A 20,926-nucleotide genomic window follows, 5' to 3' on the forward strand; every position below is an offset into this window, starting at 1 on the left:
TAGCAGTTGACATTTTTCCAATACTTCAGAATGACGAAAAATGTGACCAAAAGGGTCAGTTAATCGTCATCCAATATTTCTGATAGCAAAAACAATTTGAACTACTTTCTTCGGCATTCAATTCAGCTAATTATTGCACTTGAAAAGCAAGCGCCAAAGCCCAGCTTTTTTTAGCTTGTACAAATGCTAGCCACCATATTTTTAAGAGGAGAAACATTCCCAGATTCTTGGCATTCTTCCCATTTCCAACTGTTTGTGCACGCTCCATATTGAAATACCAATTGAGACTGGGTTATTCATTGAAGGGATTCCGGCCTTCATTCGTCCGCTTGGGCATCCCTCCATTGAATCCAGTCATTTAGGCCCATGCTCTTACCTAGACACCCCATTTTTTCTCTATTTCCCCTTTTCTTCCAGAAGGCATCGTAACCGGTCGAGGTTGTTCCACTAAAGACAAGGTGTTCTTCAAGGAATGCGAGACCCATTCCTACGGAGACACCGTGGAAAAGATGTGCTTCTGCTCGTTCTTCCTCTGTAATGGGGCCGCCATATCAATCTGTCCCAATATTTTGCTCATCACTGTACTTGCCACACTCATGAGCGTCCATCACCTCTTCCTGAATGAGAGCAGCAACATCAACATCAACACCACCACTGGCACAAACTCATGGCCTTTTTGGGGCGGTGATTTAAGGCCTAAAAGGCAAATGGTCCATGTGGTTTCGGTTGCAGCGTCGGATAGCCACTCACAGGCCATTGTTAGTGCTTCCAAATGTGATTCAATGACTGCTCATTGTTGTAGTTCATCATTATCCTTTAGCTCGCGTCGGAAACTGTTTCCGGTAGCGGGTGGGACAATCAGCCCAATCGTGGCGTAGAGTGTATTATGGGCGGTTTATGGATCAAGCCACACCCTAGCACGGGTGCCCAGTGTTCATTGTTGACGACGAGTGACGACAATTCTGCCGAGACGAAGAACCTCTCTCAGATGGATTTTCGAACTCATCTTTATCCTGGATTCGAACTCATTGGAAGTGATTTGGTGTCAGCTGCTTTTTATTATGAGTGATTTTATATTTCTGCAGATACGAGTGAGAGCCAGACGATCTTCCGAAACATCAGCATGCTGCTAAAACTACTTAAACTACAACCATACCATGTAGTCAATTGAAATTACACTTGTGTACCTCCCAAGGTCCAAATCGGGCGAGGGAGTTTCTGTCATCTCATCTTCTTGACAATTTTGTTATGTTCATTCAAGCTATAAGTCTACGTTCCTGATTACCCATGTTAGTCGTCAGTCCTAACCAAACTACCAAGCGTCTATTTCTTTTCGTAAACATGGTAAATGATTAATAAACATGTTCACAAACCTGTCTGGAGTGTTACATCATACGCCTGGCGAGAGAAACCTACAGACATACCAACAGCAATAATAATACTAATACAAATAATATTATGGTGGGTGATCTCCATAGAAACGGGGGATACGGGAGTTTTGTGGAAACAATCTGATTCTCTCATCTGGTCGGGGATTTCCATTGTATTTCATCCAAGGAGTGCCTCCTATGCTTGGATGCACATAATTATCCTCTTAGACCCAAGATCGACTTGCCTGGGGTGCCGTCATTGTTTGAGGCCAGTCTGTCGAGACCAGAGATAATATGAGAGCCACCCACAGCCACTGCCAACTCTATACACAAGTGCTCCATAGGTTTTCAACAATGACAAAAGAAATGTCTGAACCCCACTCAAAGAATATCATTTCGATAGAGGATACATGCCTCTCTGGTGTCTGAATGGGCCAGGTTAGTCCATATACCGACCAAATGAGTAACATGGAAATGTCCGAACAATTGTTAGCGTTGTCAAGCTCCTTCAATCAGATGAGATCCACGAATTAGTAAACTGAGCTGTTGATGAAACATTAGAGATGAGGTTGAGTGAAAATTGAGTTGTCTTTTCAGTCGCTGATTTTATTTTTTGGCAATTGTTCAAGAGAATAGACAACCGTGGCATTTCTGGAGAAAATGTAATATGATGTGACAACTGACAACTCCATACAATTCGACTTCATTTGCTGAATCAGATCTTTCTTTATTTAGTATTCTTTCGGGAAAAAAGCGACCATTTCCAATGCATCGGACAATTGGTAGGGCATTGTAGCTGAAATTTATGCCCATGGCAGGGGTCAAGTCAAACCAAAAAAGCAGCAATGATTTCCTTTTCAAATGACACGACAAAGTGTTTTTTATTCCATGAGATTTTGAAGACATTTTGGATTAGATGAATCAATGAGGGTTTCAAAGCTATAGTGATTATGCTATTTCTCCTGATTGAATACGAAAGTCATCAGGAACTGTATCAAACATTTCAACAAGCATCGGGTTCACATAAATTTTGCAACTAATCTTAAGTGTCCCGAAATGAGGTTTTGGGGAAAATTGACGCAAAAATATGCTCGTCTTGTGTTTGTTACCTCTTTAAAACTAAATAATTTTCGGCTTGCTCTTGTGCCGTAACGACCACTTTTGCATGAATTTACTCCTTTGACCCAAAAGTGTAGATCATTACACCAGTTTAGAAATTTATGTCGGAACTTCTTTTTTTTACACTCTAGCCCTTCTTAGGCCGAGCGAACCCATGCCAATCCATCGCCAAACACGACATTTTTTATTTTCATTTGAATCTTATATAAATGGAAAGTCCTGGGCTTTCATTTTCAACTTAAAATTAAGAGATTAAAGACAACATGAGAGGTTGAGAGAAGAAAGATATTTTATCTTCCGTTGCGTATTTTGCCTTTCCTAGTTGAGATGAAGGGGCCAGAAGGGGCCAGTCATTCAATTAAAGGTGGAAACAATGAAAATGTTTAAATCATCTCTTTGGAAATAAGCAAGAATAGGATATTAATTCTTCTCCTTTAAGTTGTTTCCACAAGCAGACATGCAAGGTTTTTGAACCATTCATGCAAGCTAAAAATATGATGCAACAAAACACGGTGTATAATATTTGGCTGCTTCCAAGTTCTCGGTTGCTCTGAAAATCAGGCTCTCAAGTAGCAAATGTTCAATGATCTTTTTAGTGCAACAAAACCTAAGAATAGCTCCTTTGCTCTAGTTTTCCCTTCATAATAAAGAATGAGCAGAAAGATATTTAGTTGCTTTCCTGTTTGAGTTGGGATTTCAAACATTGCTTTGGTAAAAACAGTGGGAGGGTTACGAATTGCCTTTCGGTTGAAATTAGATAAATGACACTACTGCATAAGTTCAATAGTTCCTCTTCATGAAGGCTTAGGGTTCAAGGTAAAACAAACCTTTGAGCGGGGACAGACCTTGTCACACAACAGCCAAAGTAGCTCTGAAATTCTTTCTAGCCAGTACTTTCGACCCCTACTTATTACATGGCATGTCATTAGTCGTCCTCAATTTAAGGAACGCATAACAGTTATAGTTATTTTGCCTGAAAGTCATCCATTAAACAACCGTTACTTGCCAAAAAATGCAATGTCTTTACTCGCTACAATTTCTAATATTAATACTAAAATTTAGGTGACCAATATTTCAGGTTTTTTGCCTCATCAAGACCATACTTTGCAAAACCGATGGTTATATTCTTGGTTTGAACGGTCTTAAGATTTATATTTTTCCTGCCAATATGTTATGCTAATGAGCATTACTAATGTTGCTTTGTTTAGAGTTAGTGATGGAAAGGGGGACCCGGAGGTCTCAAGCTTTGGATCAGATCTCACTGTGGTTTTGAATTCAGAGGGTCTTGAATCCAGCTGAAATCCAACCCTCTTACTAATGGCTTTACCATTTTGACTCTAATATTGAAAAGTAAAATTAGTCAATGTGTTGTATGTACGTATGTAAGTTAGCACTGCATTGCTCCCATTTTTGGCCATGCTCGTTTGGTAAAGCCAACGAAAATGCGTACTAGAGACAAATTTCCAAATTTGAAATTTCTTCAACAGTATCAAATTAAAAGGAAAACATGCCTTACGCTTTTGTAAATTTGAAACTTGTAACCTTTCAACTAGCGGTAAGGAAGTCCGCAAAAATAAGTATACAATAATAATGATAAAACAAGATTTAAAACCACAAACACATCTATTGTTATTAAAAAGCAAGCTCAATTTTCAGTCTTGAGCTACCTTCTTAAGGACAAATGAAAATCAAAAAAACGAAAATTTATGTTAAGATAACCTAAAAGCTTCAACTTTCCTCAGTTGCCGAGAGAGAAACGAAAAATTAAATGCCACTCTGGAGTGTAAAAAAAACGAACAAGTAAAGAGTAATTTCTAGTTTTTTTGGCGGTTGTAATTACACCATTTTAAATTGCAATGGGATTGCAGTTTCTTTTTTGAAAAAAAATAACGAATTATCGCAATTTCATTACTTGTAATTTCGTTAGTACTGCCTAGTTATATAAGTTGGCAAAATTTGAATTTAGATTTTATTGATAATTTGTCTTCTTATTAATATTAGGCTTAGTCAGGGCTAATTTCTCTATCCAGACAATGGTTTGATGTAAATACTCTTTGATATTATGAACGGCATCATTATAAAAGTCAAAAGAAAAGTTGTAATCGAAATGACCTCACGCGGAATAGTTCTGTTCCGTGCACAATTGAGTACCTCATCCTAATATGATATGGATAAATGATGTACAGGAAGAACAATTGGTTACGGAACAGTGTATTGAAACATCCGGGGAAAATGAACATCCTGTGTAAAAAACAATCACCAGCGTGCCCAAGCCATCTTTAATTGGTGTGCCCTAGCCATCTTGAATCGGCGTGCCCAAGCCATCTTGAATTGGTGTGCCCTAGACGTCTTGGCCAAGCCCTAGCCATTGTGAATTGGCGTGCCCCAGCGAGCTTGACGAGCAAGAAGAGCAAGAAGACCTGGAAAGTGCCAAGTCTGAGTACAGCACTTTGTCACTCTGTTAGTGTGCCTTCAATCCCGTTGAGTGGACGTCATCCAAGCATCTCCGGTGGCCCTTTCTCGCCGCACATTGATCAGTAATTATTAACCCATTGTATCATATGTGAATATCCCCTTTTTATTGGCCCAACAATTCCCCCACTTTTCTTACCAGAGCAAGACAGCTGATAGGTGGTGTGTTTGTGATGAATAAAGTAGATTGAACTGTACAGTTTGCCTTGAAGAGTAGCCTAGATTTCCCAGACGACCAAGATCGTGCTGGCATTGTAGGGAGTAGAGGTAGCAAGTGATTTGTATGCAACAACTGTATCTAAAGTTCATGACTCTTGTAGGAGAAATCAGGAGTTAGACTCTAGAGTAGAGGTCGACTTTGATAGACGCATTTAGACTAGGATAGTGACCACATTTTGCAGGATAGTTAGCCTTGAAGATTGGCCCAGGTATGCCAGACAACCGAGATTGATCTGGGACCGTGGGGAGTAGAGGTAGCTAGCGATTTGTATCCTTAGTCAATTGATGTTTGTTTGAGGCCCTGATAAAGGAAGCTCGAATTGTTGCTCGTATGCCCTGATTAAGATTATAACCGGAGGCCTTTAGATAGGTCTAAGAAATTGAAGCCCATGTACTAGGTGTTCTCCATTTTAGAGAGCTATCAAGGTATTTCTACCTAGCGCTTGGGTCAGGAATTCCATGTTTCCGTTCACCACGGGAATTCAATTAGTCAGGACCTTTCACCCCTGGCTGGTGGACGGAACAACTTCTGCAGTCAACAAGATGCCCAACAAAATGACGGAACAATTGAACATTAGTGAAGGATCAAAATATTCACAAAACTTCACACATCACCATCGCTTCAGTCTAGTAAACAAAATTTTACAGAATACATTCGTTCACATTAAACAGAAAATTATAGCATAACTGTGGCGGCGCTTCAGTCGACGACTACTCACTAACAAGACTCAGGACTCGTATGGTTAATTCGTATTTTATGTTGGCAATTGATCTGAATAAATCGAACGAAGAACACGGGATATTGTGACCGCTTCATAACTGTACGGTCTGGTCGAGGTAATCTTTGTTTTCAAGGCACATTGAATTTCCGAGCTTCTAAGAAATTGGTTTTCCCATTTTATCCCACGGGAGGGAATAAAGTCCAAGATAGAAACGAGTTTTAGAGTGTGTTGTCAGGGTACTTAACAGAGAGCGAGGTGTTTTGAATGAACAATCATAAACTATAGGGTTTTTACTCACAATTTGTTACACGTAAACAATTAATAGTATTGATGATTAGTCTACCGTTTAAACAGATATATTTATTGTATTCAAGGCATAGAGCGTAATTCTGAAATCATTCTGAGACAAATCTTTTGAGAAATCGAATTCAAATTTGAAGATCGAGGCTATCCAGGTATCCAAGGTAAGTCTAGGCATGGAGCATGGTCTATTGTAGCATGGTGTAAGGGATCCAAATCTTCTTGAAAGCTCATGAAAATTCGCAAAAGTGATGCAAGTTTGAAGCTTCAAAACACGTTTTCGAGAAGCTGACCCTTCATTCACACTACTTTATGAGGAAAGGTCAGCTTCGTTAAAACTAGCTTGAAACGGCAATTTTGCATCACTGGCATTGGCAGGCAAATTTATTTGCTGGTACCGGCGCTTGTCTAAATGTCGGAATACGCACCATTTATATTGAAATATTAAGAATTACTTTGGTTGCAAGTAACAGTCAAAAAAGCAGAATCTGGATCTATTAACCTTTTGCGGGGGAAGATGTCTTTGAATCTCTCCATAAATTTGTTCTTTATTCTTCCATCAATTAAAGAATAAATTTGATATTCCACCATTTTGCGAAAGTTTCATATTTTCAAGTTCCAAATTTCCCCAAAGTTTACGGTTTTGATTTCAAATAATCCTAAACTTGGAAACTTTTATGTCAATGTTTTACACAAAACAACGTCAATTTGCATCTTGGGGTAATTGCTGTTTTTTACAATTGAGCGATTTTGTATGGTGTGCGTAATGTATTGATGTGCAGAAAAAAATAAATCACTTAATAGCCTCTTTTAACCACAAATGATATTCTTAGCATTTGTTTGTTAGCAGAAAAGAAAGCTGTATTGATTAAGGTATAATTACCGAATTAACGTCATAAATCGATTTTGACTCAAAATGGTATCTAAATATTTCACCACTTAAACTTGAATATTTTTGAAGTCTCTAGTGATCAGCCATTGCTACAGTACTATTATCTAACAGAAATAGCAGACTTCAGTTATCGGAAAAATCTAGATATATGAACCTGTTATTGTAATGTTTTAGAGGTTCTTATATCCTTCCTTCACTATGCTATTCCAATAGCCCCCTTACCCTGCTTACGCTGCACGAAATATGGCTTACGTTCCGCACTTCAGAGGATGCCTTTATGAGTCAGCCTCTACCGAGTAAAGGGCCGATTGGGCCGATTCCTCGTTATTGAATTATGGGGACGTTTAAGCAAGCTCTGGCAGGTTCCTTTGTTTGTTGGTACCAGTACTGCAGTGTCAGTGATGTAAGTTTGGGGCTTCAAACACGTTTTTGAGACGCTGGCACTTCTTTCATATCGCTACATAAAGAAAGTTCAGCTACTTTAAAACCAGTTTGAAACGCCAATTTTGCATCACTGGGATTGGCAGGCAAGTTTGTTTGCTGGTACCAGCGCTTGCCTAAATTTCCGAATAATGCGTTTGCGTTTGCGTTCAAAGTCTTATGTTTAATTAGTGACCTGGGTCACGTAATGTCCGGAAAAGAAATCGCTTTCATGACACGTCACGAACAGTTCATTTGCAATTTACGGTGCCTCTTCCCATGTTGCAAATAAGGGCCCTTATACACTTTACGGTGCTGAATTTGTCCGGTGATGATTACTTCCCTCAAAAGATACTATGATCAAAAGGTCAAAATATAGAAGTTTTAGTGCAATTGCCGTCGATTTCATTACAGAATTCTGTAAACATCAGCCGCAAAATTTGCTTTAAATTTCGTTCGTTTCCAGTTGCGATCAACAATAGGAAAAACCAATCCGAAGGCATCAAAATCAAGGCATTTTTCTGCAATATGAATCCTCTGATCGTCATCTCAGCATTAATGCTCATTGGCCTGGCATCCGCTTGGAGCAACAATTACGACCGTCAATTGTACTTCGAATGCCCCGATAACGAATCAATCAACAACATCAAGGTAACAATTAGACCTGATATGCCACAAACATAACTGCGAATTTTTATCCCAATCTTTGTATTCAGCCTTGATATTGGAAACATTATTGTCAAGTCATGAAGTTGATAAATTGTTGACTGATTTATCATACGGAAAGGAGAGGTTTATATATTACTGAATGAAGTATTGCGAGTAGATGAGAGTGTAAGAGAGAGTATGCGCTGAAGACATAACAATAGAGCAAGCCACTTAGTTCCTAAACCGTCCACATTTATATATTTTGAAAGGAGCAGACTGGAATGAGCCGGGCACATTCCAGTCTGTTCCTTTCAACGGATTATGCCATCTATGGGATGGATGATAAACACCAAAATGTATAAATGTGGACGGTTTTGGAACTAAGTGACTCGCTCCATTATGAACGTTCTACCTATTTAGAGCGTACACAACAATCACCACGAGGACCGGATTTGGGACTTTGAATGTCGTCGGAGTTCACTCGTTTTGGATTCGTGCTCATGGTCCGGGTTTGCGAATTCCTACGATGATGCCCTATCGTTTCAGGTTTGTGCACAAAAATAAAAGTGAATAAGTGTGCTTCAATCATCGTTTTGCTCATGGTCATTTCTCCACGTCCACGTGGCTTCAATATTAATGCAAATGTAAAAAGCTAACAAAAGAAAATGCTTCCACTATACTGACTCAACCTTTTTTTTCAGTGCCAAAATGGAGCTGGAGTTGTTACTGGCATGAAGTCCGATCATGATAACCACCATGAGGACCGACGATGGAAAATCAAGTGTTGCAAGCCAAGGAGCACTTGTTATTCGGAATGTAAATTGACTCCTTACGTAAATGAATATGACCGACCTTTGAGCTATTCGGTTGAAACTGGTTACTATTTGACGGGAATGGAATCCGTGCACGACAACCACCATGAGTATACTCAAATAAAGCCTTGTCATCAAGTGGTAAAAGGTCCTGTTTGACTATTGTCAATATTTCTTTTTTTAGAGATCGTATTTGGAGATACCGTTATTGTAAGGTTATCCCTTGCTAATCGGTGGAACTTATGAGCCCTTCCGTATTCGCATTTGACGCTCGACATGATGTTTGTACACAATTTATATGCATTTTGAATACAATAGTTGACTCTTTGTTCTTCACATAATATATTCAATATGATTCTCTAAAATAGTAAATGTTTGTAACTTTTGCGGATTCTTTGAAATTAGGATATCGAAATGCACCAGGATACAAATGAACTACGAGTTAGATTCCTGATTGAAAAAAATACTTCAGAAACAGTTGCAAGAAGTTAAAAGCATATCTTTTTCTACCAGTATAATCATTGTTGAATAAGGGATCTTGTGTTGTTTGTTTTATCAAATATTGTTGATGTATTTGAAAACCTTTAAATAATCCCCACCTCCTACTTTTTGTATTATTTTGCGCCGTTTTTGATTCTCTCATCTAAACTAACTTTTTCTAAGCTTTTTATCTCCACATCTCCCAACTAACAATTCATTTCAATTTACATGTGCCAGGATAGCTCCTTTTGAGGACTCCCAGCCTAGTTCAAATTTGCAAAGCAATCAAGCTAGAAAAATCATTTGGCTTATCCATCTACTTTTTTATTTCATCCCAATTTCATTCGAAATTGCACCAAAATGACCTTTTTAAACAAACCACTTTATATTAGATATTAAAGCTATTTGAGGGGCAAAATTTCAAGATCCATCTCATCTCCAGCCCAAGGTAACTGAATACATTGGGAATGAGATAATCTTTAAACTATCGTTGCTTTAAAATGTTGAGATCTTAGGCCATTCTCGTTAAGGAACAATTGAACAACATAGTATAGGCAAAGGTTTTACCGTTTTTGTTACATTCATTTGCCTTTTTACAGCCTTCTTGACACCAAGTTGAAAACGTCCATTAAAGAGGGCGGTCAATTGATGAATGCTGACTGTTAGGGAGCTTTGGAAAAATAACGTATTTACTCCTAATCAGCATCAATCAATACCAGCAAATCAACGTCAATTTAGCACAATGCGACATGAAAATGTTTTAACCATAGTCGAATTCGTGTTATATGACGTGTAATATCATAATTCAAATGTAACACGTTTGTAATGGAAAATTTTCCCTCGAATAGAGTCATTCCTTTGATACAGTATTTTGTGGTGACCGTACAACTCGACACAACGAACGACTCGACCCAATGCAAAAACCAGTGCAATAACCAAACATAACTTTGTGACTAAAAATATCTTTCTCATGGAACTAAACAGAAACTTGATGAATAAGATTTAATTTCCTTGTAAAGATGTTAGCACTAAAAGACATTAAATTCAATTGCTAAAAGAATATTCTTTTATTGTCATGCCTTGATTAAAGTTAAAAGGACTTGCTTTGAATCGAATGAATTTTGTTAGGTTCTTCACATTTATCCATGGTTTACAACAGAGCTTCAATTTTGTTCCATGAATATGAACCATATGTGGGTCAATATATTTTGCTTCATTTCCGTACAAGTTGTTTGTTGAGGGAGTTATCCTGGGTCGAGTGTCCGCTGGGTCGAGTTGTCTGGAATCGTATTGTGTTGATCTGTTTGATGCAAACTTGTTCGACCAAGTTCCAAGTCCTCGGCACATTTTGGATTGCGAGTCGATTCTAAATTCCTAGGTTTCGTTACTCTATTGAAAGAAAAATGCCAAATCCGATCGATCCGCGATTTAGCTTGGGGAGGTGTTCAAGCAGGTCTTAATGTCGGTTTATTGTTGTTTCAAGTGATATAACAGCACTTTAACATCTTTCTTATTGTAGTTCACTGGCAAGGATGAATTAAATATGATTATAAAAATTGGTAGTATTTGCTCTCTGGAGACGGAATTTGAGACAAAGTAATCAGCGCCAACCTACTCAAATGTGATCAGAGCTGGAAAATGAATGACAGCGCAACACCTGGAGAATGTTGGGGACCCTGGCCAAGTTGAGGAAGATCCTGCCTTTGGCAAAAGATGTACTTAAATACTCCCAATAGAGCATTGCCAGAGTTTGTGAGGAGTTATGGGTGTTTGAAACGATAGTTGTCAATTATTTTTGCTCTTGGAAGAATCTATTACATTGGCATTGTTTCATTGGCAGTGATTTTATCACTTCGGGTACGGGTGGACCAGGGTAGGTTGCGGGTGATTGGTTCAATTTTTGCCGCAATCGTTCTTTTGTTTGCTCAGGGAAGCAGTTTTAAAGAATGAATCAAAGCAAAAGGAGAAAGAGGAATTATCTAATAAAAGGTGATAGCTTCGACTCGAGATCCCTGGAAGAATAGGAATATAAACGGCGACAAATTGGCAAGGATAATTGCAGTGGTGATGACAATTGTGATGATAAAAAAAGAAGAATAAAAGTGGCAGATATTTTCTAGTCTTAGTGTTAAGAATAATAATGTCAATAATTGTAGGAATGCTGATGATGTTTTTTCCAATCTTTGTCGTATTGTTTAATAAAAGGTGAATGATTATGCGTTGTCGTTGATTGATGGGGTGGTGATGGGCGACGGCAGGCGGTGAACCTTGTGGGCACAACTCACGAAGTGTTCCAACACAATTCTACATGACATTTCGGACGAGACTCGACCTGGACTGGAAAGGCGTTTGGAACGGTCCTAATATACAAGGAAGTCACGCATCGATTCCAGGCGATTCCTCTGATGTCTGCGTTGGTTCGACTTGTGTCTGAATTGGAGATCCAAGAACATCACAATTGCACGTACTACTATGCCAGCGAATTTCACTGAGAACGGGTGGCAGCATTAGTTTCTGATCAACAAGCCTCAGAACGAGCTTCAACGAACATTGGCATGAAACTCCATCCCTCATTCGTACTATTGAAGATGAGTAACAACCTGGAGCACTATTGGGTATAAGCAGTTGATCCAGAGACAGATCAACAGATTTGAGCTTGGCGCTCACTTTTCTTCGTCGCTTCCTTCGCCTCATCTGCCATTTCTCTCTGCTGCCATTTCGGCCAGTCAAAGAGCAAAGGCTGCCGCCACTAGTGTTTTGTGGATCCGGCCGATTATTGGACCTGGAACACAGGATATCGTCCCCATGGCCCTGGAGACTGTAGAATATTGTCCAAAAGGCAGTGAGGGCTAGAAGGGTGACGAGGCTTGAACATCTGACCTGGGGCGAGGCAGCGGGGGCACTGTTGCAGAGCATAAATGAGCAGAAGCACATCTTCTCCACTGAATCCCCGTAGGAGTGTGTCTCGCATTCTCGGTAGAACACTTTGTCCTTGGTAGAACATCCTCGTCCAATCACAGTGGCTTCTGAAATGATTAAGAACAAAAAAAAGTCTTGTGAGAAACCAATTTGATTCTCTGGAGCTCCGTTAAAATATTAACGATGGGACAAAAAGGGTCGCCTCCGCTGCACCGCAGATTTGTCATAGTTTGTAGGCATACTTGAACCAGGACGCTCGACTCGACCCTTTCTTTGTTGTCCCTTTGACTCTATCCCCTGCTCGTCATTCGGCAGCTTCAAATCCATTCCAAGACAACAGGCAGGATAGGATCAAGCGGGGCACTCCCAGAATCCCAGAACTCTCTCACATCCTTTTCAGCTTGTTAAGAAGCTAATCTAATAAAAGACTCTCTATTTGGTTAGGGTTTTTTCTCGTTGTCTTTTACAGCACCTTCCCCTCTTTCTTTCTCGCTCTCACTCTCCTTCCTCAGTTTCTTGGGCCCGGGAACCATCAACCCTTCCCCCTGTTCGACGTTCTTACAGATTGAGATACTGCTCAACAAATGCATGTGATGTCAAGCATAACATAAGTTTGTTCAGTAAACGAAGGTTAGCCATATCATAGAGCCAGATCCAGGCAACTCGTGGACCGCAATAGTGACATCGCTTTTGGATTCCATTGTGCTTTAGGTAGACAGTTGTCTAATTGACCCCGGTCCAATATCCGCAATACGAGACGAAGTAGAATGTAAATTGCAGTAGCTCTGTTGGGGCAAAAGGAGCTACAACGTGGAAACCCTTTAGGTGAAACTCGAGAGGATTAACTAATTAAGCAAAGGACTCTCAAGACTTTATCCCGGATTTTCAGGATTCTCTCGGACCCTGGTCCGACAGCATGCGCCCACTTCTGGTCCATCTGTTTTGGGAAGTGCCCATTAGAGGAAGGGGGCAAAAAACAAAGCCATAGGGATCAAGTCTCGGTCAATTGGAGATGCCGAGTTCGTTCTTGTTGTAAAACAAACGGACAGACTGAACCATGACGCCCATCACGCGCATTGCTGGATCCTCTGAAGAGCGAGATTGAACAAGGAGCTAAAGAGCAATTGGAAGTCAATAGTCACTGATTATTTCAGTCAATACATTGTACACAGAACCTGTCCATTGGGCTTCTAAAGTGCTTGTGGGAGGCTAAAGTTTGTATTTTGCTTCATTTCTTATTTCTGTCGAAGCACTTGGCATGGGGCGTGGTTCGATGGTAGGAACATTTTATAATGTCCTCTGAGTGGCATGTGGCCTTTGTGACTCTATAGTATACTCCCACTTCTTCTTATTGCGACCACCGTGGACAATCTCTTTTCTTTGTTTTCTTTTGGCCACAATAAAGTCCACAATGGTCTTGTTTTAGTTGTACAGTCGTAGTTACACCGTCCCCTGTCCCCTGTACTCTTCTGTCCTCTTCTGTCCCTTCAGTTAGCTATTGTGCACAATGTGGATCTACCAGCTACAAGAGGACAACACCAACGACAGCTCAGCTATGGCCGAGAGAACAAGCAACGTTGTGTAACAATTGGAACAACAAGTCACTTGGTCAACATTGTCAAGTGAAAGCAGGGCATTCCATAACTATTGTTGTTCTTGGTAAGGACAGTGACTGCTCGCGTTTGTGTAGTCACACTTGACAATACTTGATTTGCGACTGCATTGCTGAATGTTTGCCTCTACGCTCTCACTCTGCATAATGGTTTGGACTCTTAAACAATTGTCTTTCTGTCATTTCCCAGTGGGGGGAAACTGTTCACCAGGGAAACAAGTGGACTTGGCTCCTAGGATGAAATAGGGTGGTGGAGGGAAATAGATTTTTAGTGGCCCATCATCCAGGCAAAATGGTCCTGGCTGGGCATGAAAAAGAGAGGGGGAAGAGACCTTCAGTTCCATTATATTCGCTAGAGATGATTTACGGCAACTATGAGTTATTACTACACATGAGAGTTGCATAGATAACCTTGCAGTGGAGTCTAATGGATCTGCGGGCCTGGAAGAGATCTTTCCCTAGTTCTTTTTGGAACCATCCACCTAACATCTAAAAGCAACCAAACCGACTTACTTGAGGGACTCACCATTCGAAAATGTGCCATAGTGCACCGTTCTACTGTAAGTACTGAGCACATGGGGATAGAGGAGATTTCACGACCTCTGAAAATGGCCTCAACACCGACATTGCATCAAGGGAACCAAATTCAGGGTTTTACTTGGTCCCATCTACTACGACGGGGGCCACTGGATCCAAAATCCTATGGATAGGTAGGTAGGCAGTTGGTTGGTTGGGTGGTTACGGTTGGAAGGGCGGTTGAGACAGCAACCTGAATTTATGGTGCATGAAAACTCTTCACTCTTTCGAGGAGCAGGGACCAACACCGTCTTCTTGTGCCCCCAAATCTTCTTGGCCATATTTGAGCTGCAGGTTGATCTCTGTCCCCCCCCCTCTGGTAACAGATATCTGGAAGTTCGTTACTTTATGAAGGTTTGGAGATGGTGCTGGGGAGGCAATCATGATGATGGTGGTGGTGGTGGTGGTGATAGTAGTGTTAGAAGCGGGAGTAGTTGGTTGTGGTCTCCCAACAGAAGGCTAAAGAATCTGGATGGACCACTTCAAGATAAGGAGACGAAAAACACGTCAAGGTTCTTGCTTGAGAAACTCTTCTTCTCTCTCTCGGACCCTCTCAATTCAATTTTATGGCAAAATCGCTGAGTGGACCAGAAAAAAAAACCATCAGCGTCACTGTTTCAAAAAAGTGGTAAAAGTTTGCCAGCTCTCCTCAAAGTTTTCGTCTCTGTACCGGTAAACCAATCGTGCGCCCACTTTCACCACTTCCGAAATATTAAAGGCTTTCAAATGACCAAGCATAGGACCCAGATCAAGTTCAAAGCTTGAGTTGCACAAAGCAACAATCATGACCACCATTACTTTGATCAGTGAATCGTAAAATATCTTCTGAGATTGCGCTTGGAGAGCTCTAATTCTGTCCCATACGGGTAAAGGAATGTTTCGGGTCGGATTGGAGTCCGGTGCTTATGAAGGATTCATAATTTTATGACACTGTCAAAATGTGCTCAGGCTCTATGGAAAGGACAGCTATTTCCCGATTTACATTTAAAGGCCGATTCCAAAAACGCATTTCTCGGCCCCGATGAACCACGCCCCGGCCTCAGTGAGGCCTTTTAGCTGTCCTCTTCATATTTTACGATCATGGAGCCACTTTCTGGAGGCTCAGCCACAATTTCATTGCCCCATGATGCCCGTTTAGTAGATATTTTAGAGGCCAGCTATCTTCTCAGTGCAGCAACACCCTCGCAAAAGTGGCCTTTATTGTCTCACTAGAAATATGGATTGGTCAGAATATCAGATGGAGTTGGATCTTCCCCCTCATGAGTTTTTCAATTAGTTTCCACAACCAATGAAGCACGGCCAGCAGAGAGTTTTCATTTGGAAACGAAAAATTTGATGAAGCCATTTGTCACATAAGATGGAACGGAAATGAAACCAATTTTCTTTTACTCCGATCCATTTGAAATCAACTACACAGTTGCTGATTCAGCATGATGCTAATGGAGATTTTCTTCTCCTTCTCTTTTTTCGGTCTTCCCGACATTGAATTGGCTTTTTCACAAATTGTTCCCTGTTTATGTGTTCCAAGGAATCAGACAGAACGCGATGTTCCATGTTTTTTCTCACATTTTGTTTGGATGTGGGGATCATGTTCCCGTTCTTTTTTGTTCCACGTTGGTAGTTTTTATGTCGAAGCAGTCACCAAAAAATGATGCCCCTTCCCTCAAGTGAAACTCCTTGCACTTGGAGAGAGAGAGAGAGAGGAGAGAGAGAGAGAGAGAAGAGAGAGAGAGAGAGAGAGAGAGAGAGAGAGAGAAGAGAGAGAGAGAGGAAAAGTTTAGGTGCCATATCCCTAGTCAAGGTTGCACCATACTTGAACACACCTTCCTAAAAAGAGTTAAGGTCCCGCGGGCGATTGTTTATGGAACTCTTGGAGATTTTCCACAGCCTGAGCATCACACAAAAACATAACTTTAACACCTTGCTATGTTCTAAGCAGTTTCCTTGGACTGTGCGAATTTTCCACTTCTCTATGGCTCTCATCACTTGTTTATTTATGATTGATCCATGCGTGAGTAAGTGTGAGGGTGCTGAACTCAAGTATGAGAATCGCCCACAACGTCACACTCAAAGCTTCAAAACAAGCAAAGTTTTACAAGAAGAAGTATTGAGAACTTTTTCGAGACTGAATAGCGGTCGGGGCAACCGAAACCCGGGACGAGAAGGCGGAGAGAACCGCGCCAAAGTATTGAGGATATCCACACATACTCGAAGATATTTATATATTTATATAAATACATGTGGAGTGTTGGTTGAGCTATCCAAGACAACCAAGGCCATTCTTGAAGATGTAATAAGCCAACATATTGTGGAGTATCTCTTCAATGTCTCTTCACTACCACTTTTTCCTTTGGCCCATTGTCAAAAGGCACCCGCAGCAAACCTTGAGCTCGACCTTTCAAGCACTTGGGAAGGCACAATTGTTGGTGGTAATTGTTGGTGGTTCCAGGAACCAATGTGAACAGGATGACAGCAAAATTCGATTAGCTTCCCCTCCTCCTCCTCTCCTCCTCCTCCTTTTCCTCCTACAAATATGGACCTGTGGTGGGTCAAAATCAGGTTTGGTTTGCTTGCGACCCAAATTGATATTAGGAAAAGGAGAAAGAGTGCATTTGTTTGCGATTTCTGGCCGAACGAAATCAAATATGAAAATCCTGGGCAGCTCCAAAATGCTGCATGACCGAACAAAAATAGAGAAGCACTTTTGTTAATTCACCTAAATATTTCTTAGGATGTTCCAGCTCGCCAAGAAGGAGGAGGCAAGTTCTACCCGCTCAATGTCAGAGTTGAGTGATGAAAAAACTTTTCCTTTACCTTGGCCTTCTAGAGATAGGAGTCATTTTGAGGTAGCGCTCCTCCGACCTCTAAATCGACCTTGACCATAATTTTGAGTGGGGATACTACCAAATGATTTCCCAGGCTTATCTTTTGAAGAGGCTGCAAAGAGTGAGGCATGAAAGTCCATGTATTGGACCATGTGTCTTTGGAACCTCTAGAAACACTCTCCAGGTAAAGGGCCCTTTCCTTCTTTCTATCTGTTTCGCATTTCTACGCATATCACCTTTTTCCAACGCCAGGCCATGAATCAAAATTTCGAGTATGGAAACGATGGCTCGTGAAATATTGAAAAATCTGAACATGTGTTTGAGGATAAAGTTGTCGGAGAAGGCATTAGATAAATCAAAATCGTACATCTGGAACTGTCGTAATGCTCAGGAGGGAACAAATGGGGCAGATTTAATTTCTGCGACCCTGCCCCTTGGCACCGAATGGCAGCACTCGGTAAAACTTTAACATAACGAGCCGTTCATGTGGGCGCCTCCCAATGGTTTCTAAAGCGATTTGGCGCAAGGCATTTTATTTATTGTTTCCTCCGCCATTTTTTGCCAGCTCCCAATTTAATTAAGCGGACCCTTATCAATCATGGAACATCTTGAAAAGGCCTTCGCCATAAGTACCAGTGCCCACCGAAATCTGGCATGCAGTTGTGCCACATGATATTTCAATTAACCTCAATATTCTTTGACCTCATGCTCGTTTCGGGGCCATGGCATAATGCGGATAACCAGGCAGTTGGTTGTGATTCTCGAGGTCCCTTTAGAATGGGTGGAGCATAAAATTGGCTCTCTTCTTTCTTTCAGAACCATCCCCCCCCCTTTTTCGTCCCCCTTTTGTACGTACTGTGTGGCCTGGCTTCCTTCACACTCTTTGAAATATGGTTATTGCAGAGCAAATTTATCCATTGGATTTTGCCCTCGTGCTTAAGCTAAAGGTCTCAAAGGGAGAGATAGTTTCCTCGGAAAAGTGGCCCAGGATCTCATAATGCACCCTGAAAGCAATTGATCTGGCAAAATGGGCCAAACTCTGGTCAAAGGCTTAGGGTTCTTTGTTCCAATTTGCCCTGATAAGGGAACTTAAACTTGGGTTTCAGCGGACCTCGGCCGACGAGGATCTCGAGCCTTGAAATGGGTTCCGGTCGAAATTGTAGCTGCCCTTTCGTTTCCTGGTGTATGTAGTTGGGAGTGTATGTAGTCGGAGGCCACTCTGCTTGCTCACGAAATGGAGGTTAGAGCAAAGATTGCCCCACTTATTAGAAGTAATCTGATACAATTTCTCCACAGTTAGGCTCATCCTGTTCACTGCTCGGCTGCGTTGTCTACTGTACTACCTACATACAAAGTCGTACGCACGTACGTACGTAGTCGAGAAGGAAAGGATCTGACTAACACCATTTCAGCGTTGTCGGGAGGGATTTATGGAATAGAGAGCAGATTTACAACCATCCACAGATTACCCAATATATCGAGCCGTTACGTTCTATGAGTACTAAACTCATTCGCCAGATCCAAGGAACAGGATCACCTCCGAAGAGTGGGGCCGATTTCCATACCTGACTAACGAGCTCCGAATATTCCCATGAGGTATGCGAAAATAAAGTGTAAGTGCACGAGAAGCTGTAAGAATGATGAGATATGGCCATTGCCTGATGGCATAAGATCAAAGACAAGTCTCTGTCTTTGTGCTGCAGATCCTATCGATGCATTATGAGATGATCCTCTTTGCATATTTCCACACGGATCTCATTCGGTGCCGATGTTGCAAAATGCACCTTCCCGATCGAGAGCACTTGCATTAGTGTTTGTTCCCCATGGTTTGAAGGGGTGCGATGATCTTTAAAGAAACTTTACGCACATACGTCGCACGTCCAAGATGTTGGTCCATCCTTTTGTCCAAGAAGTGTTGCAGTTCAAGCTCCAACCTCATCAAGTATTCACATGTAAGTTGGTTGTTGTTACACGAGTTAGGACGAAGTACATTAGTGACGCCCCAATTTGGCCTGGTTGACGTTCCAAAATGAATGGGATCAACCTGGACAACAATTGCAACAAGGCAACAAACACTTGGAGAAAGGGGCCCTAAAGTCCCCGTTCATACATGAGCACCCAATTCAATGCCATTGACGTGCCTTTTTGTCTCGTTGAGCTCATTTAACAATATATCTTGAAGGGCCTTTTTTACCTGGATAGACCAAGAAAGTGCTCACTAAAAGCAGAGACCGAGCGTTCATTGTTCATTACACGTTTTAAAACCTTGCATAAATCTTCTTGTGCTCATGTATGAATAGTGGGTTTGGGATAGAGTGCCAAGTGAAGCTGCATTTGCAAATGAACGTTCATTAGCTGGAGAGGGCTTCAGGTTCTCGCAGACACACACACACACACACTGTGTGTAAATACTCTACTGAATGTATTAGGTCGGACATGGACGAGTGAATATGCCCCAGGAGACAATGCCGTGCAATCAGGCATTGGAGATCTGATTGACCGAGCTTCTAGCTCCTGTTTGCCTGTCCCTGACTCATCAAGATCATGGCTCTCCAGATCTGAATCCAAGTCGAGTCTTTGCCATTTAGAGCACTTTGAGCCATGCTTGTAGCACGTCCTTCAGCCAGATGCTTCGCTCGTCTGAGATGACACAACTAATTTACAACATACAAGACAAGATACTTGACGATACAATAAGATCTGAGATGTTAGAGTTCTTTCAGGATGAGCTTTCAAGCCGAGCTGGATGAAGAAGATCGCTCATCATGATATTTGGGTCCAATTTAAATTTAGAATGAGGGGTGAACGAGCTGAGCACACATTCACTTGGATCGTAAAATTCGGATGAGAATTAATTCTTGAAAAATTCAAATGATCTCCTTTATATTCAATGAGGGGGTGGTCTTTTACTACAAATTATATCCTGAAATCAGCCCAGAGAGGGCCAACTCGTGGGAAAAAAATAAATGTTAAATGCTGCCCTCCCTTCTATTACAACATATAATAAAAAAGTTGGAAGATCATTGGAACACGGGATAAAAAAAGGAGGGAGTGATCCTCCGATTCCATGAACTGGCAGGGGGGGGGCACTCTAAAATGAATACTAATGAGTACAGAATACACGAGCGGTAAAACAGTAAAAAGACGCTTCTCCAAATTTGGTTTTACTTACCCTGGTATTGTTGGACAATACCAAATGGAAATGCGGATGGATGGAACTTGCCTGCAAGATAAACAAAGAGGAGCCACATACATTTTTTTGCCGTCGGTAATTATTTCTAGATTGAATTTGATCCACAATATGGTTGTACTTCAGGCCTACGTCAAGTGCAAAGGAATGGCTTTTCCGTCCATTTCGGATAAAGTCCATTGGGAAAGGAAAAAAAAGGAACCATTTATCTCCTTCCAACGTTTCTTTTGAGCGTGCGCCAATTCGCTTTCAATGCGCGAGATAAGGTGAAGAGATGTGGAACTAGTGAAAACCGACGGAGAGAAAGAAAGTGAGCGATGCCATCAGCTCTTGAACCGGACACCCACATC

General features: G+C 41.2%; 3 protein-coding genes across 7 annotated transcripts in view; 2 read left to right on the plus strand and 1 right to left on the minus strand.

Moving 5' to 3' along the window:
- LOC131883852 (uncharacterized) overlaps positions 1–1,376 on the plus strand; it is a 39,967-nt gene extending 38,591 nt beyond the window's left edge. For 3 of the 5 annotated variants that reach the window (XM_059231445.1, XM_059231449.1, XM_059231447.1), the window contains one exon: positions 418–1,376. In XM_059231445.1, coding sequence (XP_059087428.1) covers positions 418–878 — 461 coding nt within the window. In that variant the 3' untranslated portion in view covers positions 879–1,376. The remainder of the gene's footprint in view (positions 1–417) is intronic. The other 2 variants (XM_059231448.1, XM_059231450.1) reach the window with 1 other exon arrangement.
- Positions 1,377–7,958: 6,582 nt separating this feature from the next.
- LOC131883435 (hemagglutinin/amebocyte aggregation factor-like) lies at positions 7,959–9,339 on the plus strand. The gene is made up of 4 exons (XM_059230910.1): positions 7,959–8,165; positions 8,583–8,708; positions 8,864–9,084; positions 9,159–9,339. Exons 1-4 carry the CDS (start codon positions 8,043–8,045, stop codon positions 9,202–9,204), a joined length of 516 nt encoding a protein of 171 aa, XP_059086893.1. The 5' UTR covers positions 7,959–8,042; the 3' UTR covers positions 9,205–9,339.
- A 2,198-nt stretch (positions 9,340–11,537) lies between these two features.
- The window catches only part of LOC131883938 (uncharacterized), a 48,946-nt gene continuing 39,557 nt past the window's right edge, over positions 11,538–20,926 (minus strand). The window contains exons 4-5 of the mRNA XM_059231547.1: positions 20,559–20,609; positions 11,538–12,480 (exon numbers count right to left, since the gene is read on the minus strand). Of these exons, the coding sequence (XP_059087530.1) occupies positions 11,831–12,480; positions 20,559–20,609 (701 nt within the window). The 3' untranslated portion in view covers positions 11,538–11,830. The remainder of the gene's footprint in view (positions 12,481–20,558; positions 20,610–20,926) is intronic.

Source organism: Tigriopus californicus, chromosome 7 (genome assembly GCF_007210705.1).
Source record: "Tigriopus californicus strain San Diego chromosome 7, Tcal_SD_v2.1, whole genome shotgun sequence".
Taxonomy (NCBI): domain Eukaryota; kingdom Metazoa; phylum Arthropoda; class Copepoda; order Harpacticoida; family Harpacticidae; genus Tigriopus; species Tigriopus californicus.

What these genes read in the sequence shown, in the direction of transcription:
- LOC131883435 (XM_059230910.1), top strand. Translation starts at nt 8,043, where the DNA reads ATGAATCCTCTGATCGTCATCTCAGCATTAATGCTCATTGGCCTGGCA. An exon ending in AATCAATCAACAACATCAAG is followed by an intron (nt 8,166 to 8,582) that starts GTAACAATTAGA and finishes CTACCTATTTAG; the next exon opens with AGCGTACACAACAATCACCA. An exon ending in GTGCACGACAACCACCATGA is followed by an intron (nt 9,085 to 9,158) that starts GTATACTCAAAT and finishes TTCTTTTTTTAG; the next exon opens with AGATCGTATTTGGAGATACC.